Below are 27,853 nucleotides of genomic sequence, written 5' to 3' on the forward strand. Positions count from 1 at the left end.
GATTTGCATTTCTCTAATGATTAGTGATGGTGAGCATTTTTTTGTATATCTGTGGCTATTTGTATGTCTTCTTTTAAGAAATGTTTATTCATATCCTTTGCCCACTTTTCAATAGGATTATTTGGGTTTTTTTAATCTGTTGAATAGTTTGTGTATTCTTCATATTAGTCCCTTGTCAGATGAGTAATTTGCAGATATTCACTCTGTTGTTTCCTTTGCTGAGCAAAAGCTTTTTAGTTTAATATAGTTCACATTTGTCTATTTTTGTTTTTGCTGCCTGTGCTTTGGAGGTCTTAGCAATAAAGTCTTTGCCTACCCAAATGTCCTGAGTGTTTTCTGTATGTTTTCTTCTAGTTTTATGGTGTTGTGTCTTATGTTTAAGTCTCTCATTGATCTTGAGTTGATTTTTGTATGTGGTGAGAAATAGGAGTTCAGTTTCATTCTTCACGTGTTAATATTCAGTTTTCCCAGCACCATTTATTGGAGAGTGTGTCCTTTTCCTGGTGTATGTTTTTGGTGCCTTGTCGAAATCAAATGGCTGTTAATAATGTGGATTTTATTCTGGGTTCTCTGTTCTCTTCCACTGGTCTGTGTGTCTGTTTTATACTAATGCCATGCTGTTTTCCTTACTGTACCTTGTATTATATTTTGAAGTCAGGTAGTGCGATGTCTCCAGCTTTGTTCTTTTTGCTCAGGATTGCTTTGGCTATATTGGTCTTCTGTGGTTCCGTAAAAGTTTTAGGATTGTTTTTTCTGCTTCTGTGAAAAATGACATAGATATTTTGATAGGGATTGGATTGAATCTGTAGATTGCTCTGGGCAATGTGATCATTTTAATGATGTTAATTCTTCTGATCCATGAGCATGGGATGTCTTTCCATTTACTTGTGTCTTCTTCAATTTCTTTCATCAATATTTTGTAGTTTTCCTTGGAGAGGTCTTTCACCTCCTTGGGTAAATTTATCCCTAGGTATTTTACTTTTTTGTAGCTACTATAAATGAGATGGTCTTCTTGATTTATTTCTCATCTAGTTCATTATTGGTGTACAGAAACACTGCTGATTTTTATGTTGAGTTTTGTATCCTGCAACTTTCAGTTTATTTAGCAGATTGCAGTTTTTTGGTTGTGTCTTTAGGTTTTTCTAGATATTAGATCATATAGTCTGCAAAGAGAGACTATTTGACTTCTTTTCCAAATTGGATGGCTTTTATTTCTTTCTCTTGCCCAATTGCTCTGGCTAGGACTTCCAATACTGTGTTGAATAGGAGTGGTGAAGGAGTGGAAATCCTTTTCTGATTACACTTCTTAGAGGGAAGTCTGTCAGCTTGTTCCATGCAGTATGCTGTGGTTCTGTCATATATGTCCTTTATTATATGGAGGTGAACCATCTTTGCATCCCTGGGATAAATCCCACTTGATCATATTGCATTATCTTTTTGACGTGCTGTTAGATTTAGTTTGTGAATATTTTTTTGAGGATTTTGTATCTGTTGTCATCAGGGATATTGACCTGGATAGTTTTCCTTTTTTTGTTTCATCTTTCTCTGGTTTTGGTATCAAGATAGTGATGGACTTATAGAATGAAGTAGGGAGAATTCCCTTCTCTTCAATTTTTTGGAATAGTTTGAGGAGAACTAGTGTTAGCTCTTCTTTGACAGTTTGGTAGAATTCAGCAGTGAACCCTTTCAGTCCCGGACTTGAAATATTCATTATGGATTCAATCTCATTACTCATTATTGGTCTGTTCAGGTTTTCTATTTCTTTCTAATTTAATCTTGGTAGGCTGTGTCTAGGAATTTATCCATATCCTCTAGGTTTTTCAGTTTTTTCATGTATAGTTGTTCATAATTGTCTCTTTTGTATTTCTGTGGTATCATTTGTTAGTCTTCTTTTTCATTTTTTATTTGCATCTTCTCTGTTCTTTTCTTAGTCTAGCTAGTGGTTTATCAGTTTTGTTACCTTTTCAAAAAAACCAACTTTTTGTTTTGTTATTTGTGTTGTTTTTTAGTCTTCATTTCATTGATTTTGTTCTGATTGTTATTATTTCTTTCCTTCTTAAATCCTAATTCAGGGTTTGCTTTGTTCTTGCTTTTCTAAGTTCTTGAGGCACATTGTTAGATTATTTGAAATGTTTCTATTTTTTGTTTTAGGTATTTATTGCTATATACTTCCTCTTAGTGCTTTTGCTATATTTCATAGGTTTTGATATGTTCTGTTTTGATTTTCATTTAAAGAAATTTTAATTTTAATTTCATTTAAAGAAATTTTAAATTTTCCTCCTTATTTCTTCCTTGACCCAGTGGTTATTCAGAAGCATGTTGTTTAATTTTCATGTGTGTGTAGAGTTTCCAAAGTTCCTCTTATTATTAAAATCTGTAGTTGTATTACTTTGTGGTCTAAAAGCTACTTGATATGATTTTGATTTTTAAAAATTTGTTTGAGACTTGTCATGGGTCCCAACATACAGTCTATCCTAGAGTATGTTCTGTGTGTTGATGACAAGAATATGTATCCTTTAGTAGTTGGTTAAAATGTTCTGTAAGTGTCTCACATCCATTCGGTATAAAATGCAGTTTAAATTCAGTGTTTCTTTGTTAAGTGTCTTTCTACATGATCTGTCTAATGCTGATAGGGGTGTTGAAGTCCCTAACTATTATTGTATTAGAATCTGTCTCTCCCTTTAGCTCTAATAATATTTCCTTTATATAGCCAGGTACTCCAGTCTTGGGTACATATATGTTAAGAATTGTTATATCCTCTTACTGAATTGATTCCTTTGTCATTCTTTAATGACCTTCTTTGTCCCCTTATACTGTTTTGTTTACTGGATTTAAGAGTTTATCTCATTTTAGCTACTCCTGCTCACTATGGTTTCCATTTGCATGGACATCTTTTTCTGTCCCTTTACTTTCAGTCTATATGGATCTTTACAGGTGAGATGAATTTCTTGTAGGCAGCACATAGCTGGGTCATAGTTTTTATCCATTCAGCCAATCTGTATCTTTTAAGTGGAAAGTTTAATCCATTTATGTTATTATTATTGATATGTTAGAGCCTATTTCTGTCATTTTGATTTCTGGTTGTTTTGTGTATCATTTGTTCCTTTCTTTCTTACTGATTATTATTGTGGTTTGGTAGCTTTCTATAGTGGTAACATTTGAGTTCTTTCTCTTTCTTATTTGTACTTGTTCTACCAGTGGATTTTATATTTTCATGTGTTTTCATTATGGTAGATATCTTCCTGTCACTTCCATGGATAAGACTCCCTTAAACATTTCTTGTAGGGCCAGTCTAGTGGTCATGAATTCTCTCAGCTTTTACTTGTTTAGGAAAGACTTTATTTCTCTTTCATTTATGAAGGATAATTTTGCTGGGTATGATATTCTTGGCTGGCAGGGTTTTTTTCTTTCAATACTTTGAATAAATATATCATTTCTTTCTCTCCTTGCCTATAAAGTTTCTGCTGATAAACTGCTATTAGTCATATGGAGGTTCCCTTACAAGTGATTGGACACTTTTCTCGTGTTGTTTTTAGAATATCTCTTTGTCTTTTACTTTTGACAGTGAATATAATGTGCCATGGAGAAGATCTTTTTGAATTGTATCTATTTGGGGGTTCGCTGAGCTTTCTGTATCTGGATGTCTAAATCCTTTGCTAGACTTGGGAAGTTTTTGGGTATTATTTCATTAAATAGGTTTTCTATCCCTTTTGTTTCCTCTTTGCCTTATAACACTTCAAAAATTCAAATATTTGGTTACTTTATAGTTTCTTATATGTCACACAGGCTTTGTTCATTGTTTTTTTATTCTTTTTTCTCTTACTAGGTTATTTTAAAAGACCTGTCTTCAAGTTCTAAAATTCTTCTTCTGCTTGACCTAGTCTATTGCTGAAGTTTTCAGTTGTCTTTTGTCTTTCATTCGGTGAATTCTTCAATTCCAGAATTTGTTTAGTTCTTTTTTATGATACTTACCTCTTTGGTAAATTTCTCTTCATATCCTGATTTGTTTTTCTGGTTCCTTTGTGTTGCTTTTCTGTTTTCTTCTATCTCACTTAGCTTTTATAAGATCATTATTTTTAATCATTTTCCAGGATTTCATAAATTTATTTTGATTGGAATCTGTTGCTGGATAATTATTGTATTTTTTGGAGGTGTCATATTTCCTTCCTTTTTCATGTTTCTTGTATTCTTACCTTGATACCACACATCTGGTATAATAGTCAATTATTCTGGTTTTTTGGATTTGCTTTCATTGGTTGAGTTGGGCACTTTGGCTTTGATTCTGGGTACATGTGGTAGTGTAATTTCTGTATGATATCTTTTGTTATAAATAGTGTGAGTAGGGTCCGTGATTTCCTCGTTGGCTTAGGTGCAATTGTTAGTGGAGGCTGAGGTGAAGTTTGGCTGGGACAGGGATGCCAGGTGGACCATTCCTTGGGCCCTAGCGGTGGTAGTAACGGGCTTACGGTACCTGTCCTTAGACCACAGGGTGGCACATTGACACCTTGTGTTAGCAGGTCCAGTTGGGCTGATCCTTGGAACTCCAGGTGGCTTGCTTGGGTGCTGGTAGTGGCAGTGGTAAGCTGGGCAGGTGGGCAGGTTCTCAGGCTCCTGGGCAGTGGATGTCACTTGGGCAATGGCAGTAGCAGTGGCAGGACACCCTCTGGTTCCCTAGTGATTCACGCTGGTGTTGGCAGTGACTGCAATGGGCTGGGTGAGTCAGTCCCCAGGCCTACCGGTGGTGCATGCAGGAGGGTGCCAGCTGTAGTGATAGTAGCAAGTTGGGTGGACCCAACCTCAGGCCTCCAAGAGGAGTGTTCAGGTGACAACAGTGTTGGACTGGGCTGGGTCATCCCCACGTCCCTGAATAGCATGCTCGGAAACTGGGGAGGAGGTAAGCTGGGCCAGATAGACCTGTCCTCAGGCCCCTTGGTGGTGTGTGTAGGCATTGGCTATCATGGCAGGGGCAGGATGATCCCAGGCCACCAGCAGAGTGCTCAGGTAAGGACATCAGTGGTTGCACTGTGGCCTTCTTACTGGGGAGGGCAAGGTTGCTCTCGGTGGCAGCAGCCATAGGGAGGGAGCTGGGAAATGTGCACTTTAGCCCCAGACAGCGGCTGTGGATGGGGTAGCCTGTCCTCAGGTCCCTTATAAATGCTTAGCAGCTCAGCTGCTGAGGAAATTAGGGTCACTGCCAGTGGCTAGCACTTTGTCCCCAGCGGTGGAAGCCCACAGTGGCAGCAGTCTGTTGGGGAGTCTGTCCTTGGGGCATGTAAAAATGTGTGCAGCTCCTCTGCTGGGAGGAGGTATGGTCACTGCCAATGGCTTGCACTTCAGCCTTAGCAGCCGCAACCAGCATTAGTGGTGACTGGGAAGGGAGGTATGTCAGTGGGGCTCAACAGGATGTAGTCTGTTGGGGGTTGGGCTCTCAAAATAGTGCTGTGCTGTAGCTACTTAGAACTCAGGGGGTGTACAGATTCAGCATAAGCTCCCTCTCCGGAGCAGCATTGTCATGTGGTCTCCACATACCTCCCTGTGTTAGTCTCAGAGCCCACGATGGTCCAGGGGTTCTCCCATGGCTAGGATTGCAGGAGTCCATGGTGGGAATGTGGACCCCTGGGGGTCTCTCACTTACTCTTTCCCTGCATTGGAGAGCCTTTGCAGGTTGCTTTACTTCCTTCTTCCTTACTTGAGGTGTTTCCTGTCACTTTTCTGTTGAATTCCAGTGTTCTCTCTTAGATGATCTATGTGAAGTGTGATTATCACCTCATTATTTTGGTTTTTCCTTGTAGAGGAGGTGAGTACCAGATGCCTCTATTCAGCCATCTTGGAGCCCCTCTCTCAACATATTTGACCAACTATTTAACATTCAGGTGCTCAGTCTATTATTTGCAGTCTGGTCCTTGAGCAAGACATTTGATTTATATGGACTTGAATAAAGGAATATATGTTCAGAAAGCACTTGGAGATTTTATGAAATTATCTGTGGTGGTTTGTTTTTCTATAGTGAATTCAAAATGAAAATAGAGATGATGTTTACAAAAAGATATCACTTAATAACTTATTTCATTGAAGAAATGTCAAATATGGAAAACTACTCTTAGTTAAATAATATTAATTGGCAAAATATTACATTTTAGGATTGTCAGGCTTAGACAGCTCCAAGTGTAAAAATAACATTCATTCAGTAAACTAATTTATTCAGAATGCCTTTGTTTTCTAAAAGCTATATATATTCATACATATACAGTTATATAGCAGATTTGCCAGTGTATTTCAATAGGGGAAATTACAAGCAGGGTCATGCATGGGATGTGTTTATGTAGCAGGCCTAGATCTGGCCCCCATCAGTCTTTCCTTCCCCACCTTACACACTATTTTTTTGGTCTGAACTCAGTCCTATGGCCACACCTACCTGCAAGGGACTCTTGGAAACATAGTGTGTGTGTACTGTTTACTCTTTGATGATGATGACTTGGTAGTTTCATTTTCAAAATCAGAGGAATAAACATTAAATAAATAATGATACATACCATTGTTACCAATAGACTCTGTTGTAGAGCACAAAATTCCCCTTTAATCTGTATACACTTACAAAGACAACCTACATTCTAATTTTACTTTTGTTTTCTTTTCTAGCTAATCACATGACAAAAGGGAAGAATTATGGTTTAGGGAAAAAGAATGGGACTTGAAGGTCAGACAGCCCATATTTGAACCCTGACTTCATCATTTTCTGGCTCTGTGACTTTTCTTTTAAGTTATTTAACCTTCCTGGAAACCACTGTTCTCTCTCTTATAAAATAGAGATGAGTATCATTGCATTGTTTTGAGGATCAAATATAAAGTGGGTAGCACAATATCTGGAACATAGCATAGGGACTCAGTGGAAACTTTGGTAATATTTTCTGAATGTTTTAAGTTTAAAATATATGATCTTTCTTTTACAGGAACACCAGATGCATTTTCACAATTACTCACCTGTCCATATTGTGATAGAGGCTATAAACGCTTTACCTCTCTGAAAGAACACATTAAATATCGTCATGAAAAGAATGAAGATAACTTTAGTTGCTCCCTGTGCAGTTACACCTTTGCATACAGAACCCAACTTGAACGTCACATGACATCACATAAATCAGGAAGAGATCAAGTAAGTGCAATGACTGAGAGTTCACTAACTTTCCAGATTTTGACAACTCAGCCCTCAATGGAAGGCAAGGATTTTAATATATTTGAAAGTTAAAAGAATGTACTAAACAGTGCTATATCTACAGCCTTATAAAAGTGAAAATGATTATTTATTTGAGTTATCTGGTCATTCCTGAGATTAAAAACCACATATGAACGTTACTTTAGAGGTAACTCAGTATTTTGTTCAGGTAAGACCCTTTCCATCTTGACTTAATTATTTTGCTTATGCCATAACAGTTAATTCTTCAAGTTTAGAAGATGTTAAATTGCATTCTATTAAAATGTTCAGTGTAGGAAAAATAAGTACTGACTATATAAACCACATTATACTAACCAAATTGACAAGAAAGTCAAATTAAAAAGTTTAAGTTTCTTTGAACCAGTTACTATTTATTCTCAGTATAAGCTACGTGTTTTTTTTTCCCCCATAGTAAAGGGAGTTGCCTCCTCTAAAAATCTAAAGTTTAGATTTTTTTATTCTGAAGACTCAATTTTTATATGGTTTATTCTACTTCTGTGTCACTGTGCCCCAGTTTTCAGAAGTATAAACCAAGACTGTTTTGTAACTATAAGTTACATTTAAATTGCTGGTTCTATATTTAGGATTAAAGTCAAAAAAGCTTTTATCAGTTGTTCTTCTTTTACAAGGTCCTCATAGCTATCAGCCATCAACAATGAAATTAATATTGCCTTAATTCTAACTTTAAAAATTAAATAAATTTTCAGCCACACAGGGTTTGTGAGGGTACATGTTGGGGTTAGGCCACATTTCCAGTTTCTTACATCAAAGAATGATGTATATCTACATACCTGAACTCTGCCCTATGGATGTACCTAATATGTGTCACATATCCCATAGAGAACAAGTTAGACCATTTGCTAAGGTGATGGCTAGGCCAAACAAACAACAAAAAAAAATTGTAACAGAAAAAGAATGACTGAGCAGAGTCAACCTATTTCCTTAGTACTTTGGCAACAGTACTCATGAAATAACAAGATGATAAGAAGAGGGTGGCAATCAGGGAGAATAGAACCAAGATTTTATAGGTTTATGGTCCATAAGCCCATGAAGGAGCACTTGAAACAGGTGAGAGCTCCAAGAGAAGGACGAAATTAATACAGAGAAGGGACGACTGAAGGCAAATGCCGTCTCCTTCCAAGTGCCCCTATTAATGAGTCTTATCAGAGAGACCAGCAGAAGAGTATGTTTTATACCTTAGCGCTGTGATGTGGCCACAGTGTAGACAAGGCTTGGGAAAGAGCCTACTCACGTGACATTCAGGAAGCAGACCCATCCTGCAGCTGCTGCCACCATATTCCCTCTACTCCAAGGGCCATCGTGAAAGGAGAGGACAGATTGAACTGGTGGTGAAAGCAGAAGATGCCATTATAAAAACAAACTCCAAAATCTTTGATGAGCACGAAAACCAATTCTATGATGATTTTTCCAGTGGGTGCAAATGTAGTAGGATTTACATATAAACCGTGGGTCAGACTAAGGTCAGGAAGGAGCTGTGATAAATATGGGGACCAGTAATGTGAGGAAATATAACTGGGAGGTCTTGGAAACAATTTAGTTTGCAAGGCAGCAAACTAAAAGGTAGAATGTATATTTTGCTGGCCCTTGAGAATCATACTGTGACTAACAAGCATTTTCAAGTCTTATTAACTTGTTTATTCAACAAACATTTGTGTTTCTTTTATATGTGAGGCCCTCTTCTGGGTGTTAAAGGCACAGTAGTCAAAAAGGAAGTCCCTGATAGTAGGGACCATACATTAATAGATTATATAAAACAGAAATAAAATAATACATACTATGAAGAAAAATACAGCAGGATAAGAGGATAGAAAGTGATGAAATCTGCTAGGTTTCACAGAGAAGGGAGACTTCTCTGAGAATGGGATATCTGAATACAGTGAAGGAGCCAGTCATGGAATATTGGAGAAGGGCATTCCAGTCAGAGGAAACAGTGAAACATAAGAAGGCCTTGAGGCACACACTGCTGGGCACACACTGAGAACAGCAGAGGCCAGTGTGAAAGGGAGAAAGGTAAGGCCAGAGAGGTGTTGGGGGCTACATATTATAGGCCAAGATAAAGACGTTGGATTGTATTCTAAAGTGCAGTGGGGATGCCTGTCAAGGATCCAGGAATTTTTAATTTTTATTTTTAGGGGAACACTGACTGTTGGATGATAGATAAGAGAGACAAGAATGGAAGCAGGGAGATCTTTTAGAGGCTTTTGCTGTAATCTAGGCCAGAGATTTTGATGGCAGACACATAAATAAGATTGTTGGCTTCAGAATATGTTCATATGCTTGCTGATGGATTGGGTGAGGGTACATGAGTAAGAGGGTAATCAAGAATAACTCCAAAGTTTAAGGCCTAAGCTATAACCAAATAAATGATAGTGCTATTCACAGAGATAGGAAATACTAAAGACGGAGCTGGCTTGCAGGAGGGAAATTAAGAGTTTGGTGTTAATCATGTTAAGTTTCAGATCTCTATCACCTTCCAACTGGCAATATCAAATAAGCAGTTGGTTGTAAAAGTCTGGAGTTAAGGGGAGAGGTTTAGAGATACAAATGTGGGAGTCGTCACCATATATTTGGTGTTTTAAGTCATGGGTTTTAGTGAAGTAGGACCTGATTCAGAGTAAGTACTAATTCTCTTTCCTTCTTGTATAAAAGGCAAAGGAAGGGAGATTCCAGTTGGAAGAGCATGAAGCAGTAGTTGAGTTAAGCCGTTAAAGGCTGGGTAGAATCTTAATAGTCAAAATTATGGGAAAACACAGTGAAGGAGTAAGGAATTATGTAAACCAAAGCCAAAAGATAAAGAGGAGCAATATGTGTGCAGAAAACCATGGCTCGCTAAATGACTGAGGCATAGACTTGTCATAAAAAACTGGTGAAGAATCATCTTGGAAACTCAGGGACTATAATCTTGGAATCTGTAGACTTGGAATCTTTATTGAGGGGTCAGTGGGGATCCTTCAGAAGTTTATGAGGAGGAGTTGATAGAATGCAATTCAAGCAGTGCTTTTGTAAGATTAATCTAAGTATGAAGAATACATTTGAAATATGTGAAAATGGGAATTTGATAAACCAGACAGAAAGCTATTATAATAATCCACATTTGGCTGAAAAAACTGGAAGTATTTTTTTAATCATCAGATTAAAGTACATTTTGGAAATATCAAATAGAAGAGACAGGATAAAGTACAGGAAAAATCCTGTCTTTTCTTCTATTCAGGACCTTGTTCTGTTGAGTGAGCTTTAGACAGGTTATTCAGTATTTGTGGATGCGGTTTCTATATCTATAAATTGGAAAGCAAACAAGTTAACCTCTAGTTCCTAGCAAAGTATATATTACTTTATTTTTACTAATTTTGAATATTGTTTAATAAAGGATGAACTCTGATACTTTAGAAAGTTGGTATTTTTCTGTATCGAATTCTGTCCCCACTATCACTATCCTTTTTGGTAATAAGTTCAGGAGTTACATTTTTGTGACTGCTACAACTGCTAATAATTTCAAGAGTTAGATTTTTGTGACTGCTGCAATTTGAGGTCTTTAAGAAACAAAAAAAAAACAACCATCAGGCTCACAAAAATGTCACTCTTAGTAGATTGGATGTTCTTTAGTCTAAAGATCTTTTGCTTTACAAATAAAATACCAATTCTTTTCTTACAGAGACATGTGACGCAGTCTGGGTGTAATCGTAAATTCAAATGCACTGAGTGTGGAAAAGCTTTCAAATACAAACATCACCTAAAAGAGCACTTAAGAATTCACAGTGGTAAATATTTTTTTTCTTTCTATACCCTGAATATCATAGCATATGTGGTAATAAATAAATATCATAACATGTAATCTACGTACATGATCAGAAACTCCTTGCATTTCTTTTGGCATACACTAATTGGGAGGAATTTTATGTTTATTTTATGTTTTATTAGAGTCTTAACCTTTGACTAAAGTATATCAAATTAATATAGTATGACATACTCCAGATTTCCTAATCAGAAGATAATATAGCATGTTTTAGTAAGTACAACCTGAAAACATATTAGCTTTCTGATGAATGTAAATGTCATTGCTTCCTTTGCACAATTAGCAGGGGAATGGAAAAGAGTATAGAGATACGATTTGCACAAGAGAATAGGGAAGTGAAGACATCCTTTATTTGAGAAAAGTTGAAATGGAACTCAAGATTAGAAAATATTGGAGAGATGATATAGAGGCAATGAGAGGGAGTGAAAGGATTACAGCATTAATGAGAATCTGAAAGAAAAATGTGCTCACCCACCATCTTCACCTGTATTCCATGTCATTCTGTAAATTATTACTTACAAGGTTAATACTATTATGCGATGAAAGTGTTGTGTCTATTTTAGGAACTCAGAGTAAACAGAGAGCTATATTTGCATTTCTTTGGAGACACTACTTGAACAAAAGCGCAAAAGGAAAACTTGCTGGTATCCCACAATGCCCTATGAAATCTGTTCATCTCCTGATAAATTTTGATATGTTATTTTAGATTTAAATCATTTTAATGAAAAAATTATTAACCATGAATGGGAAATTATGGGTTTTCACACATTGCTTATTTTGTGAAAATTATGTATTGACATTTACATTTTACAAACATCTTCCTACAAAAAAAGTATAGTTGGATAGCTTTGTGAAGCATAGTTGATGATATTTATGTTTTATTTTGGAACTGCATTTCTAAAAGTTTTACTGTATTGCTCATTAAGGCTAACCCTCAATGTTAAACGTGCTGAAGTTACCACTTGAAAATGCTCAAACCAAGATCCTTACCAAAACATTTATTTTCACACATTGATTATTGTTTCTAAAAAGTAGAGGTTGTCTTTTGCAGCCTGCCACAATATTCTGTTTCTTAGCTTCTATGCTATTGAACAATTTTTATCAATAATAATATATTTTAACAACCTACCTTCTTACCAGAGATGATTTAAAGTTGTTAATAAAGATATAGCTAATTCAAGAGGGATTTTTAAATGTTGAAATCAGGGCAGAGGAAGGAAAATAGAGCTAACAGTAAGATTCATGTATATAATGAGTCATATTCATTTTGTCATATTGCAGTCATGGAAGATTTATCAGATCTATAAATAATACAAAGTTGGAAAGTATAAATCAGAACAAGGATTGAAATACTGGTCTAGAAATAAGAAGTTGAAAGTTAAGCATTGGTATTTAAAAATCAGTCTCAATCAAGTAGTAAATTTGAATGGCCCAGAGCTTAATATGAGCTGACTGTATGCTGATACTGCTCAAAAGCTAATGCAAATTTAGGCCAGATCATGGAACACAAAGCTCCCACTGTACTCTGCACTGTCCACTTATTATGTACTTATTTCTGTCTTGTTTTTAAAACATCTAATGTGAGGCTTGTATACCTTTAACATAGCAAGTAATTTTAATTTAAAAATATGTAGGAAAAATTAAGAAACACTAACATGAAGTAAATTGTTGGGGGGACAAAATGAATGCTGTGAAATGCCATACATATGCTGGAAGTGGACCACAAATTAAGCTCTAAGGTTTAGGAAGAAAATGACAATCAGTAACCAAGACCCAGGGTGTCTGTAAGTAAAAAAAAAAAAAAAAAAAAATCAGTTGCTAGAAAAAGGACTATTCTTCCTTCCTGATACCAAGTCCATAGAAAACGTTATTCCTTGGAACAACATAAAGAGAAAAGAACAAAACAGAAGTTATATAATCCTCAGAAATATCCTTAAAATAACACAGCAGAGAATTTGATAGGGTTTCTTTTTTAAATCAGATTATTCAATAGAAGCCAGTCATAGTTCACCAAAGTGCTATTTAGGAAAAGCATTGCTCCAGGGTGGCCACGTAGATACAGTTTAAGTACACAGCTCTCTGATGGTCTGGTTGATTCCAAGAGAAGATTTTTGAGCAAAGGCTACCCAAAGTGACATCTCAGGACTGGTACCAGTCTGCAAACCGTGTGTTACTCATTCTTGAGATAAGTACAGAAATTGAGAGTAAGCATTTAGCATTTATTATACCAAGACTTTGTGACATTTTACTATATTTTATAAAATATTGGTCCACAGTAGATTGGAAACTTAAAAAAGAACCAAACAAAGCCAATTGGTCATTCACCACAAATAGTTTGAAAAGCTCTAGGGTATCTAATAATGGAAGAGCTGAATATCTTTTAGGAAACCTCCATAACTTTCTTTTCACATGACTTTTTAAAAGATGTTGAGAATCAGGATCCAAAATTATACCCTCTAAAATTACCTATATTATTGCTAAATACTGGTACCCAAAAAATTTTGATCATGACCCTATGCAGAACCATGTGTGTTAATAATTAGTTGATTCTACCTGTAGGAATTGAGCTATCATGAGGAAAAGGCTACCAGACCTCCACTCAGATTAGAGACAAAAGAACACCTGCACATGGCTGTGGTCCACCCCCAAAAATAATTTTCCATGGTCTTAGTAATTTTTGCCTGGAAAATTTTTGTATCAGATGCAGCCAAACGCCCACCTTAGCCATTAAAAAAAAAAAGTCAGTATACATAGTATACCGAACTTTGAGTAGTGAAACTTCCTGATGTAACCTTCAGGCTAAACTACTTGTAAACCCTAACCTCGATAGATAAATTAGTGATATGCCTAACTAATAAACTATAAAGCTATGAAGCTAGAAACAAGGAGTTTTAAATTAACAAATATAGTGACTTTGGCTTTAGAATAATTGTTGTGTAAACTTTCTTTCTGGCAATGATAAAATATCAAGATAATTTTTAACAATAATAATGATAACTAGCACTTATTGGATCCTTAGCTATGTATAGCCACATGTTAGTTATTTGTATGCATTAATTCATATAGTCCTCAGGATAACCCTATGGAGTAGGTTTTATTATTTTCTACTTTTTACTGATGAGAAAATTGAGGCTCAGAGGGCTTAATTAACTTGTCCAAGGTCACTCAGGTAGTACATGGCAAAGCTAGGGCTGTGATGTAGTCATCCTGACCCAAAGTCATTCCCTTACGTACCATTTCTGTCCCCGTTTTAAAAAAATAAATAGTCTGTATTATAGATGTTTACCTTTCTAGCGTCTCTAGAAGGAAAATAAGCATGTAGTTCATGTAAAAATGTTATCAAGTAATTAAAAGTGTTAAAATAGAGATATACTAGAGTATATTCCTTGTTTTACCACCACTGGAAACTTTTGTCTGTTGTATTTTGAGAATTGAATCCTATTCCAGGCATCGCATTGGAAAAATATTGATAAATTGGAGAATCTCCAGAGGTGGGTTAACAAGCAGGTAAGGGTTCTAAAAACCACATCCTGTGCAGAATGTTTGAAGGACCTAGGTATATTTAACTTATATAAGAGAAGTTTAAGAATACATATAGCAGCTCTTGATCCATTTGAAGGTTTGACTTGAGAAGAAAAGTTACACTTGTTCTGTGTGGCATCAGGACAAACTAGGATAGGGAAATAGGCATCATAGCAAGCCGACTTTGGCTCAAACTCAGCCTGTCTCTTAGTAGAATTGCCTTTTTAAAAAGTGACTAGCATTTGTTGAGAGCATACTAAGAGTTTTGCTATATAATCTCATATGACCCCTATAACAGTCCAATGAGAATGTATCTGCATTTGCACATTGAAAAACTAAGGCTTGGACAGGTTAAGAAAATACTATGTGATGGAGCCAGGATTTGAACCCAAATCCATGGACCTCAACAGAACCAGACAGGACCCTCTTGTGCAGGGCTGTCCAGCAGGTCCTAACTCCCCTTTTATTAAAGAAGCTCAAGCAGAGATTAGCTGGTGTCAAGAATGATATGAAATGAACTCTTCATTGAAAAGGAGGCTGTACTACAAGGGTTTCTTAAATCTCTTCCAATTCTTATATATGATTCTTCAAATAATCATATTTATTAGAAAATATAACTCACATGTTTAAACTATAGCATTGAAGTTACTATTAAGCAATTTTTAGTAGGACTTAAATTGATTCCTCACTGCTTTCATTTTAATTCTTAAAAAGAGCAGGAGATGGAGAGTTTTATTTTGATACTAAGTAGACAAATCAGTGTCATCACATCTCATCATTCAACAATTAGCCATTCACTCATCCAAAAAAGGTTTAATGAGCATCTTTGCAACCTGTACTTTGATGGGTGCAAGGGATAAATGGCAAACAAGCCTCAGAGGCTCCTGCCTTACTGAAGCTTATAGTCTGTAACCTTTAAATTATAAATTAGTGAACTATAACTTAAAACTCAAAGGAAACATTAGGTTTGTAGGAAAATATTCCATTTAGCTCGGTGCTTTCAACATTTTCTACCAAAGTATCCCTAACAGCCAAGGGGAATAAATGCCTTTTACCCCACAGAGTCTAGGGAAGCAGCTTGAGGGAAGCCTCTGCAAGCCAAAGGCTACTTTGACAGTGCGTGGCTTTTCCTAGCAAGTCACACAAATGTGTTTTTCTCTGTTTTAATATAAAAATAATGTTTTATCATATCCACTGTCACTAAAATTGAAACTCCAAGGTGCTTTGATACCCACTACAGTGTTTATCCTGGGAGTATATACATTTCAGTTTAATAAGCCAATGCTTATAGAATATCTTATGTAAGTTTTCCTCCCATTAGGGAAAAACTATTTTCAAGAAAGCCCTATGGATACAGGAATTATTATTAATCAAAGATAGATATTCATACTTGTTAAGTCATATGGGACATTTTACTTATTTTTCTTTTCTTTAATATTTCTCCTACAGATGGTTGAGTAGAGTAAAATATAGAAAATTATATAGGTCGGTGAAATGGGATAAGAAAAAACATACTTGAAAGAGTAGAATGTAATTACTTTTGATACTTGAGAATTATTTGAAGTTATAAAGATTGGTGGAAATATTATACACATATGCTGAGAAGATTCCATGATTGGTTAGCAGAACATGTACCTCAGACTTAGTTACTAGCGTTCATCACATCTATATAGGTTTTGAAGCTAAAAAGTTTATTCTAAATACAGTTCTGTCACGAGCATGCATGGCAGTCTTCTTTTTAAAATTGATACTGCTTGTTTTAGGGAAATGAGGATACATAAAAATTTATATGTAATAATTCGGTGAATATAATTTGTTTGTTTGTTTGTTTAGGAGAGAAGCCATATGAATGCCCAAACTGCAAGAAACGCTTTTCCCATTCTGGCTCCTATAGCTCACACATAAGCAGTAAGAAATGTATCAGCTTGATACCTGTGAATGGGCGACCAAGAACAGGACTCAAGACATCTCAGTGTTCTTCACCGTCTCTTTCAGCATCACCAGGCAGTCCCACACGACCACAGATACGGCAAAAGATAGAGAATAAACCCCTTCAAGAACAACTTTCTGTTAACCAAATTAAAACTGAACCTGTGGATTATGAATTCAAACCCATAGTGGTTGCTTCAGGAATCAACTGTTCAACCCCTTTACAAAATGGGGTTTTCACTGGTGGTGGCCCATTACAGGCAACCAGTTCTCCTCAGGGCATGGTGCAAGCTGTTGTTCTGCCAACAGTTGGTTTGGTGTCTCCCATAAGTATCAATTTAAGTGATATTCAGAATGTACTTAAAGTGGCGGTAGATGGTAATGTAATAAGGCAAGTGTTGGAGAATAATCAAGCCAATCTTGCATCCAAAGAACAAGAAACAATCAATGCTTCACCCATACAACAAGGTGGCCATTCTGTTATTTCAGCCATCAGTCTTCCTTTGGTTGATCAAGATGGAACAACCAAAATTATCATCAACTACAGTCTTGAGCAGCCTAGCCAACTTCAAGTTGTTCCTCAAAATTTAAAAAAAGAAAATCCAGTCGCTACAAACAGTTGTAAAAGTGAAAAGTTACCAGAAGATCTTACTGTTAAGTCTGAGAAGGACAAAAGCTTTGAAGGGGGGGTGAATGATAGCACTTGTCTTCTGTGTGATGATTGTCCAGGAGATATTAATGCACTTCCAGAATTAAAGCACTATGACCTAAAGCAGCCTACTCAGCCTCCTCCACTCCCTGCAGCAGAAGCTGAGAAGCCTGAGTCCTCTGTTTCATCAGCTACTGGAGATGGCAATTTGTCTCCTAGTCAGCCACCTTTAAAGAACCTCTTGTCTCTCCTAAAAGCATATTATGCTTTGAATGCACAACCAAGTGCAGAAGAGCTCTCAAAAATTGCTGATTCAGTAAACCTACCACTGGATGTAGTAAAAAAGTGGTTTGAAAAGATGCAAGCTGGACAGATTTCAGTGCAGTCTTCTGAACCATCTTCTCCTGAACCAGGCAAAGTAAATATCCCTGCCAAGAACAATGATCAGCCTCAATCTGCAAATGCAAATGAACCCCAGGACAGCACAGTAAATCTACAAAGTCCTTTGAAGATGACTAACTCCCCAGTTTTACCGGTGGGATCAACCACCAATGGTTCCAGAAGTAGTACACCATCCCCATCACCTCTAAACCTTTCCTCATCCAGAAATACACAGGGTTACTTGTACACAGCTGAGGGTGCACAAGAAGAGCCACAAGTAGAACCTCTTGATCTTTCGCTACCAAAGCAACAGGGAGAATTATTAGAAAGGTCAACTATCACTAGTGTTTACCAGAACAGTGTTTATTCTGTCCAGGAAGAACCCTTGAACTTGTCTTGCGCAAAAAAGGAGCCACAAAAGGACAGTTGTGTTACAGACTCAGAACCAGTTGTAAATGTAATCCCACCAAGTGCCAACCCCATAAATATCGCTATACCTACAGTCACTGCCCAGTTACCCACAATCGTGGCCATTGCTGACCAGAACAGTGTTCCATGCTTACGAGCGCTAGCTGCCAATAAGCAAACGATTCTGATTCCCCAGGTGGCATACACCTACTCAACTACGGTCAGCCCTGCAGTCCAAGAACCACCCTTGAAAGTGATCCAGCCAAATGGAAATCAGGTAAAAAATAACCTCCATCCTGAACCTGGCTAGTAATATGCTATTTGACTAATTTCAGTTAACTTTGTCTAATAAATATCAATCCCGTAGAGCCAACTAGATTATTACAAACTGTCATTTTTAAAAGGATCAATGTTTGCTTTAACTTTTCTGGCATGATGTCTTCAGTTGGTTGTTTGCTAATCCAGGGTATTGTTACCAGCTTAAAGTTTGAAATGCTATTCTACTGAAAGATGATTTATAAGTCCCAGCTAAAAACCTGTTTGAAGTTAGAAATCAAAAAACAAAATTGAAATACTCGCTAATTGGGTTTCTGTTTTTATAGCTAAATTCCTAAAATTAGTAATAGTTTCTGCCTTGATTATGGTCATTAATTAATGAAAATATGTTCCCATTCACAGGTTCATACCAGGCAAACTTATCTATCACTTTTATATACTAATACATCTGTTTATAAAAGGTTTTAATTAAACAGGAATGAAGTATACAAAGAACGCGTCTTGTGAATTTACTGATCATTTTATGAACTGTGCATAAACAGTGTTCAGTCATAATGTATATGAGGAAGTGTGGCTGTGAACCTAAAAATACATATGCATTTTCCTCCTTAACTATCACAGTGTTTACCAGAACAGTGTTTATTCTGTCCAGGAAGAACCCTTGAACTGGTCTTACCCCAAAATCCACAATAGTTTTGGATAGAGCTATTGTATGCCTCATTGTCCAGACTTTTTCCATGTCACTGATGTTGATGTTTTCCCATTTTTTCCATCAATTTCTGATGGAATCAAATGAATACTAGAGACAAATTTGATATTTTATGCAAATATTTTCTATAAGTATAATAATTTCAATATCCTGCTCAAACTTGTATTTGCTGCTTTTGTTTTCCCTTAAATATTGCTATTGATTGGGTTTCCTGTAATTGTGATAACTCTTGAAAAAAAGTTCTTATGTGATCATTGAATTCCTCTAAATTTTTAGTGTACAGAACACTTTGCATGCCTTTGAATAGAAAAAGAGCCATCCTTAGCATTTCATAGACTCACGTGTCACGTGACTAGATCAAGTAGCAGTGAAAGTAGAATCAAGTTACTTCAGCACCAGGGCCACTCACAAATGACAGGGACAAATGGCTGCACCTCTCTTGCCTCATAGAGCCATAAGAAATGTTGTGAAAAACCTTCAACATTTAGAAAATGTGTGGGTTTGAGGCAATGGCGTGGAACACTCTAGATAAGGTAGAAAGATCTTAGGGGACCCAGTTCCACAACAGGCTCCCTGCAGGGTTATTTGGCTTACATAAGAACGTGCTGCCCAAAATTATCTCCATGAGACTGCCTGGAGTTTCTAAAGGTTCATTTTGATTAGCAATTATTTCTGTTAAAAAGATAGACCCTCCTGCATTGTTTTTCCATCTTGCTCCTTAGACAAGTGGTAGAGCACACCTCTGTCTTTTCAAGGAGACCGTGGAGGTTAAAGAACCCTGAAGTTCTGGAGGATACAATTGAAAGACCAGGTTTTAAAAATAGAATGTTAGCTTTTGCTTAGTGAAACCCAGAATGAGAAAAATGAAGGCAAAAGATGCAGTTAGTAATGAGCGATTAATTAGCAAACTAATAAGTTAAAACCTGCAAATTTCTCGTAAAGTAATGATTCACATGAAACTAGGTAAACTCTGTTACTATATATTTTACATGCTTTCTTTTCGGTGTCCTTGCTTTCTTTCCAGTACCAGTTGAGTATATGTCTTTGCTATGGTTTTGACTGTGTTATCCCCAACCTCACTCTTGTCTTTGTCATCTCCACCTGTGATCTGGCCCCACCCTTGGGACACATGTGCAGTGAAGATCAGTGTGCTTGCTTTGGTCAAGTCCTTGAAAGTATAAAAGTATAAGTTAAAGTAGTTCTTTATCTCATGCTTTTATGTATATCTCTTGTTTATCTTTTAATGTTAAATTACATTTTCTCACACCTTTCTCCCTCTAGGATGAAAGACAAGATACTAGCTCAGAAGGAGTATCAAATGTAGAGGATCAGAATGACTCTGATTCTACACCTCCCAAAAAGAAAATGCGGAAGACAGAAAATGGAATGTATGCTTGTGATTTGTGTGACAAGATATTCCAAAAGAGTAGTTCATTATTGAGACATAAATATGAACACACAGGTATGTCAGTGAACACAAACATAAAGTGCCCATGATACGATATACTGGAAGATGCAAAATTAAAAACTAAAGTTTTAGAATTTTCTTTCTTTTTTTTTTTTTTTTTTATTTTGTTTTGAGACAAGGTCTGGTTCTAGTCACCCAGGCTGGAGTGCAGTGGCACACAATCTCAATCTCGGCTCACTGCAACCTCCGCCTCCCGGGCTCAAGCCATCCTTTCATCTCAGCCTCCTGAGTAGCTGGGACTATAGGCACATACCACCACACCCGGCCAATTTTGATATAGACGGGTTTTGCCATGTTGCCCAGGCTGGTCTTGAACTAATGAGCTCGAGCCATCTACCCACCTCGGCCTCCCAAAGTGCTGGTATTACAGGCATGAGCCACCACGCTTGACCCAGAATTAATTTTCTTATTTTTTACTTATCTGATCTGGCCATTTTCACCTGTTTGCCCACTTCTACCTAGTACTTAAGGTCTGTGCCTTTCTTTTGGTTTTTTGCTTCATCTGTTTTTTTGGTTTTTTCATGACTTATTTCCTTTAAGCTGACACAGCATTTATTCTGTCCGCATTCATTTAATGCAAGCTTATGCTATATTAATAAAAACATAGTACATAGTACCCATTAATAAAAAATATGAGACCAGTGGGCTAAAGTCATAGGGAGACAGGATCTGGCTTCATAAAAGAAAAAGCTGCTTCATAAGCATGCAGCAAGCTGTCCTGGCAAGTCAAGATCTTTTGTTTTAAGTAAGAAATTCTGCCTAAGAGGTTGGACTAGAAGATTCTAAGATCCTGTAATTCTGAGATCCTGTAATTCTGCCACAAAATATGCCTCCTTAGGTTGACTCAGGGATGGCAAACTATAGCTCACAGGCCAAATGTGAGCATACCCATGTTTTTCTATGAGGTAAGAATGGTAGTTTTTTATTTTGTTTTTACATTTTTAAATGATTGGAAAAGATGAAAAGAATATTTATGACTGACGAAAATTATGTGAAAGTCAAATATCAGCATCCGTAAATAAAATTAGTTGGAAGACAGCATCGCCTATTCATTTACATTTTGTCTATGTCAGCTTTCATGCTGTTCTACAATGGCAGGATTGAGAAGCTACTACAGAGACCATTTGGCCTGCAAAGCCTTTAATACTCACTACCCTTTACAGAAAATAGTTGCCAACTCCTGGCCTATTTCATTCCTTCCATCAGTGAAGTACTGATAAATTTTAACACCTGGTTCTCTGAAGGGTGGGGAAGCCCTGATTTGTAGTGTTTGCAGCTTTTTGTGGCATAAATACTCCCATCATGGTGGATTTCGAGCTTGAATGTGATGTCAGCTTGCAGAATTCCTGAAAATTTAGCAGTAGACTCTCTCCAGCCAGTACAAACTGGCTCCAGCACACTCCTGTGTCTCTCTCTAACATGGGTTGCTGTAGAAGGGGCTGGGTTTATCCTGAGCTCTTTAATCCCCTACCTGCTCTTCCCTGCCCCCACTACCAGCCATTATGACTACAGTATCCATATTTATCTTTCATATTCTTAACTGTTTCAGTGTATTTTTTACTCTTGTGAGAAAAGATAGAATTGTTTTTCCTTCTTCAATCTGTGGATTCATACAGTGACACTTGGAAGGTTCTTGGAGCTAAAAACTGGTTACATAAGAGAAAGTCACACCTCTCAAAATCAGCCCCTTGTAACTCAGTCCTCTGGTTTTCAGAGATCTAAGAAGAGTTAGAAAATCCCCTTCCTCTCCAGGCAAAGTTAAATATTAGCAAATATCAAAGTGAAAAATATATATGAAAAACTACACTATTTCTAAAATTAAAAATCATTTCTGCATTTGTTAGTGTTAACTGCTTGATAGCTCTGAAATTGGACATTATCGATCCTGACTATGATCAGTTGTTGCCAGTCCTTTTCATGTCTGGGCAGCAGCACTCCTGTAGCCCATGCGTTCTCAGGAGGGGCAATATTGCCCTCACGGGCCAAAACTTGTTTCTTAGGGGGCAAAAAAATCTGAGATACTACAATGGCTGTGGTTTTCTAAAGAAGCTCAGTATATACATTGTATATTTATGAGTTTTATCGTATATAAAAAGTATAGTAAACATTAAAATCTCATTGGGGGCAGAGCTTGTGACTAGGAAAACAAAATGACTAAAAAGGGACCTTGTAGTGATAATGAACACAAGGTGAGCAACACGTCTGTCCCTGCCTGCCCTCACTGTGCTCGTTCACTACCAGACATCTCCTCCCAGCTGCACTTGGCCCATTTTCCACCTCGCTGTCATGATGCTTGTATTTTTGGCATTTCAATCTCATGTAGCTCCCATTGACCTAATCATCTGCACAGCAGAGTGTAGAGCACTACGTTTTTTAATGTAAAGAACAAACCAAATTGCGATATTATATTACAAAGAGTTTGGGACCTGGAAATGTTTTAAAAATGAAACTAATAACCCTCCCCTTTCTACAACATGAAGTACCCCAAAAACCATATAAGGATTTTATTTGCTGAATACCACCATTTTATTTAACAGAATTCTTATTTTGCAGGTAAAAGACCTCATGAGTGTGGAATCTGTAAAAAGGCATTTAAACACAAACATCATTTGATTGAACACATGCGATTACATTCTGGAGAAAAGCCCTATCAATGTGACAAATGTGGAAAGCGCTTCTCACACTCTGGGTCTTATTCTCAACACATGAATCATCGCTACTCCTACTGTAAGAGAGAAGCGGAAGAACGTGACAGCACAGAGCAGGAAGAGGCAGGGCCTGAAATCCTCTCGAACGAGCACGTGGGTGCCAGGGCGTCTCCCTCACAGGGCGACTCGGACGAGAGAGAGAGTTTGACAAGGGAAGAGGATGAAGACAGTGAAAAAGAGGAAGAGGAGGAGGATAAAGAGATGGAAGAATTGCAGGAAGAAAAAGAATGTGAAAAACCACAAGGGGATGAGGAAGAGGAGGAGGAGGAGGAAGAAGTGGAAGAAGAAGAGGTAGAAGAGGCAGAGAATGAGGGAGAAGAAGCAAAAACTGAAGGTCTGATGAAGGATGACAGGGCTGAAAGTCAAGCAAGCAGCTTAGGACAAAAAGTAGGCGAGAGTAGTGAGCAAGTGTCTGAAGAAAAGACAAATGAAGCCTAATCGTTTTTCTAGAAGGAAAATAAATTCTAATTGATAATGAATTTTGTTCAATATTATCCTTGCTTTTCATGGAAACACAGTAACCCGTATGCTGTGATTCCTGTTCACTACTGTGTAAAGTAAAAACTAAAAAAATACAAAATACAAAAACACACACACACACACACACACACACACAAAATAAATCCGGGTGTGCCTGAACCTCAGACCTAGTAATTTTTCATGCAGTTTTCAAAGTTAGGAACAAGTTTGTAACATGCAGCAGATTAGAAAACCTTAATGACTCAGAGAGCAACGATACAAGAGGTTAAAGGAAGCTGATTAATTAGATATGCATCTGGCATTGTTTTATCAGTATTATCACTCTTATGTTGGTTTATTCTTAAGCTGTACAATTGGGAGAAATTTTATAATTTTTTATTGGTAAACATATGCTAAATCCGCTTCAGTATTTTATTATGTTTTTTAAAATGTGAGAACTTCTGCACTACAAAATTCCCTTCACAGAGAAGTATAATGTAGTTCCAACCCGTGCTAACTACCTTTTATAAATTCAGTCTAGAAGGTAGTAATTTCTAATATTTAGATGTCTTAGTAGAGCGTATTATCATTTAAAGTGTATTGTTAGCCTTAAGAAAGCAGCTGATAGAAGAACTGAAGTTTCTTACTCACGTGGTTTAAAATGGAGTTCAAAAGATTGCCATTGAGTTCTGATTGCAGGGACTAACAATGTTAATCTGATAAGGACAGCAAAATCATCAGAATCAGTGTTTGTGATTGTGTTTGAATATGTGGTAACATATGAAGGATATGACATGAAGCTTTGTATCTCCTTTGGCCTTAAGCAAGACCTGTGTGCTGTAAGTGCCATTTCTCAGTATTTTTAAGGCTCTAACCCGCCTTCATCCAATGTGTGGCCTACAATAACTAGCATTTGTTGATTTGTCTCTTGTATCAAAATTCCCAAATAAAACTTAAAACCACTGACTCTGTCAGAGAAACTGAAACACTGGGACATTTCATCCTTCAATTCCTCGGTATTGATTTTATGTTGATTGATTTTCAGAATTTCTCTACAGAAAACGAAAGGGAAATTTTCTAATCTGCTTTATCCATGTACTTGCATTTCAGACATGGACATGCTGTTGTTATTTGGCTCATAACTGTTTCCAAATGTTAGTTATTATGGACCCAATTTATTAACAACATTAGCTGATTTTTACCTATCAGTATTATTTTATTTCTTTTAGTTTATAGATCTGTGCAACATTTTTGTACTGTATGTCTTCAAACCTGGCAGTATTAATACCCTTCTTACTGACATATGTACTTTTAGTTTTAGAAAACTTTTATATTTATGTGTCTTATTTTTATATTTCTTTATTTATTACACAGTGTAGTGTATAATACTGTAGTTTGTATTAATACAATAATATATTTTAGTATGAAAATTTGGAAAGTTGATAAGATTTAAAGTAGAGATGCAATTGGTTCTCCTGCATTGAGATTTGATTTAACAGTGTTATGTTAACATTTATACTTGCCTTGGACTGTAGAACAGAACTTAAATGGGAATGTATTAGTTTTACAACTACAATCAAGTCATTTTACCTTTACCCAGTTTTTAATATAAAACTTAAATTTTGAAATTCACTGTGTGACTAATAGCATGATGCTCTGCAGTTTTATTAAGAAATTAGCCTAACCATAAAACTCTCATTTCCTTAGTAAGCCAAATTAGGATTAACTTCTATAAACAGTGTTGGGAACAATGTTTAACATTTTGTGCCAATTTGTTCCTGTATTCATGTATGTAAGTTACAGATCTGACTCTTCATTTTTAAGTTCCTTGTTACATCATGGTCATTTTCTAGTTTTTTACCAGACTCCCCCCATCTCACAATAAAATGCATCAACAAGCCTGAACTGCTGTCATTCTTTTCATCATTATCAGTATTTTCTTTGGAAAACTGTGAAATGGGGTACATTGTCATCCTGCATTTGATTCATCTTGAGCTGAATTTGGGTAACACTAAATGTTTTAGACATTCTTCACTAAATTATGGATTTTCTTGTGGCTAAATGTTTCTGGAGAGGTCAGAGTTGACAAAACCTCTTCACAGGTTGCTCCTTCTTCCTGAAATCCTTAATCCTCCACATTTCATGCTTCAGGTCATTTCAGGGAAGCCTGGGTTTAGATGCCTTTCTGACTCTCAGCTCCTGCACTTCTGTCATCATACCTCTGATACTATTATTTATATTCCTTCCCCACTAGGAACAGGAACCACATTTGTCATAGTCACTCTCACATTCCTCACTGCCTAACAGGGTGCCTGGCATAAGTTGGGACAACAGATATTTGTTGAATAAAAATATAATTTGCATGTTTATGGAGCTCAGCTATGTTCTCACTTTTTTTTGCTTCTAATTCCAGAATATATGTTAAATGATCTAATAATTTGATTATTTTCTTATAAGTCTTATTAAACACTAGTCATAATAGACACAATAAATTATGCCTTCTTTTTCTATTGCCTTACTATTTTGATTTTTTGAAAGTGTATTTCTAGGTGTCTTCCTGGTGCTTAACCTCATGGTATATGGCACAGGTATTGCTGGCTTGTGGACATGACTACCTCCAATAGGAGCGATAGGACCAATCCTAGTCAGCTCTCCTTTTGTAGAATTCACTTCCCTTTCTAGGACCCCATATTCGTAGGTGCACGTTACCATGTTGCCTGATTTCCCCTGTCACTGAGAGCATCTACCAATAAACAGATTGACTGAAAAGGGTTAGGAACTAAGAATAAGAAACTCTTCTTAGGAGGTATCCACAATGTAATAATAAAGTTCAATGAGGGCAGTGCTTGCTATGTATGGATAAATGACTAATAAAGGAATTTAGGCATTACCATAACTTTTCAGAAAGAAAACGTACATGGACCTTTCCCAGTATTCCCTCATATGACATACAACAAAAATAATAGCAGGGCCATATATTATTTATTCATGGCATGCACAGGTATTTCACTACTATCAAAATGTTCACAAAAGCCTCATAAAAAATACAAATAAAGACAATGTGCCCATGAACACATACGTCTTAAGTAGCAGAATGAGGATATGAACATAGGCTTATCTGAGTCCAAAATCCATGCTTCTTTTTTTTTATTTTTTGAGGCAGGGTCTTGCTCTATTGCCTGGGCTGAAGTATGGTGATGTGAACATGGCTCACTGCAGCCTCAAACCTCCTGGGCTCAAGTGATTCTCCCACCTCAGCCTCCTGAGTAGCTAGGAAAACAGGCATACACCACCACACCTGGCTGTTTGTTTGTTTGTTGGAGAGTCAGGGAGTCTCACTGTTTCCCAGGCTTGTCTTGAACTCCTGGGCTGGAGGAATCCTCCTGCCTTGGCCTCCCAAAGTGCTGGGATTATAGGCTTTAGCCACTATGTTCAGCCTGAAATCCATGCTCTTACCTAGCCTGTATCACATCTCATGTGAGAATAGTTTACAGTATCTCAATCTTCGCCTTGAAGTATATGAATGGAAAATATAAGACCAATATACATTTCATAGCCTGGTGGAAAAGAATGGATGGGGAATGAGATTTTTCAAATCTGTGTGCAAACTTAAAAAGAACCTTGAAAAGGATACTATTAAAGTACAGTGATTATGTTGACATGAAAATGTAGAACAGATTTCATCTCGTCCTATCAGTGGGAGAATATATTAGGATGTTCAATATGTGAACATTGTCCTCTGCTCTAGTTCACATTCTATTCAACAATAGCAGAATACACACTTTTTTCCTAACACGTGGGACATTCATGAAGAGGGACCATATTATGGGCCATAAGTCAACTCTCAGATTTAAAAGAATTGCAAATAAAGTATTTGATTTGACTACAAAAGAATTTATTAAACTAGAAATCAGTAAATCAAATGTATCTGAAAAATCCCCCAAATTATTGGAAAATTGACAACACATTAGCCCAGATGTGGTTAAAAATAAATTATAAAATATGAGCTAAAGGTAAATACAACATATCAAAACTTGTAGCTTGCAGCAAAAGCAGTGAATATAAGAAAATGTATAGTATTAAATGCTTATATTAGAAAATAATAAAGGATTGAATCTTATCTAAGCTTCCATCTTAAGAAATTAAACAAAACAAAATTAAACCGAAACCAAGCAGGAAAGAGGAAATAATAACAATAGCACAGAAAACAAAATAGAGTAAATCAATGAAATCAGAATCTATTTTTTTAAAGATTAGTAAAATTGATAAACCTCTACCAGGATAGATCTAGGAAAGAAGAAAAGAGATACAAATTAC

General features: G+C 36.6%; 1 protein-coding gene across 29 annotated transcripts in view; it reads left to right on the forward strand.

Moving 5' to 3' along the window:
- The window catches only part of ZEB1 (zinc finger E-box binding homeobox 1), a 209,989-nt gene extending 184,548 nt beyond the window's left edge, over positions 1 to 25,441 (forward strand). For all 29 annotated transcript variants that reach the window (XM_063781565.1, XM_063781557.1, XM_016962909.4 and 26 more), the window contains 5 exons: positions 6,951 to 7,153; positions 10,887 to 10,992; positions 16,383 to 18,193; positions 20,183 to 20,363; positions 22,923 to 25,441. In XM_063781565.1, the coding sequence (XP_063637635.1) occupies positions 7,124 to 7,153; positions 10,887 to 10,992; positions 16,383 to 18,193; positions 20,183 to 20,363; positions 22,923 to 23,515 (2,721 nt within the window). In that variant the 5' untranslated portion in view covers positions 6,951 to 7,123 and the 3' untranslated portion in view covers positions 23,516 to 25,441. The remainder of the gene's footprint in view (positions 1 to 6,950; positions 7,154 to 10,886; positions 10,993 to 16,382; positions 18,194 to 20,182; positions 20,364 to 22,922) is intronic.
- The last annotated feature ends 2,412 nt before the right edge of the window (positions 25,442 to 27,853 follow it).

The sequence above is a fragment of the Pan troglodytes genome, chromosome 8, assembly GCF_028858775.2.
Source record: "Pan troglodytes isolate AG18354 chromosome 8, NHGRI_mPanTro3-v2.0_pri, whole genome shotgun sequence".
NCBI classification, from domain to species: Eukaryota; Metazoa; Chordata; class Mammalia; order Primates; family Hominidae; genus Pan; species Pan troglodytes.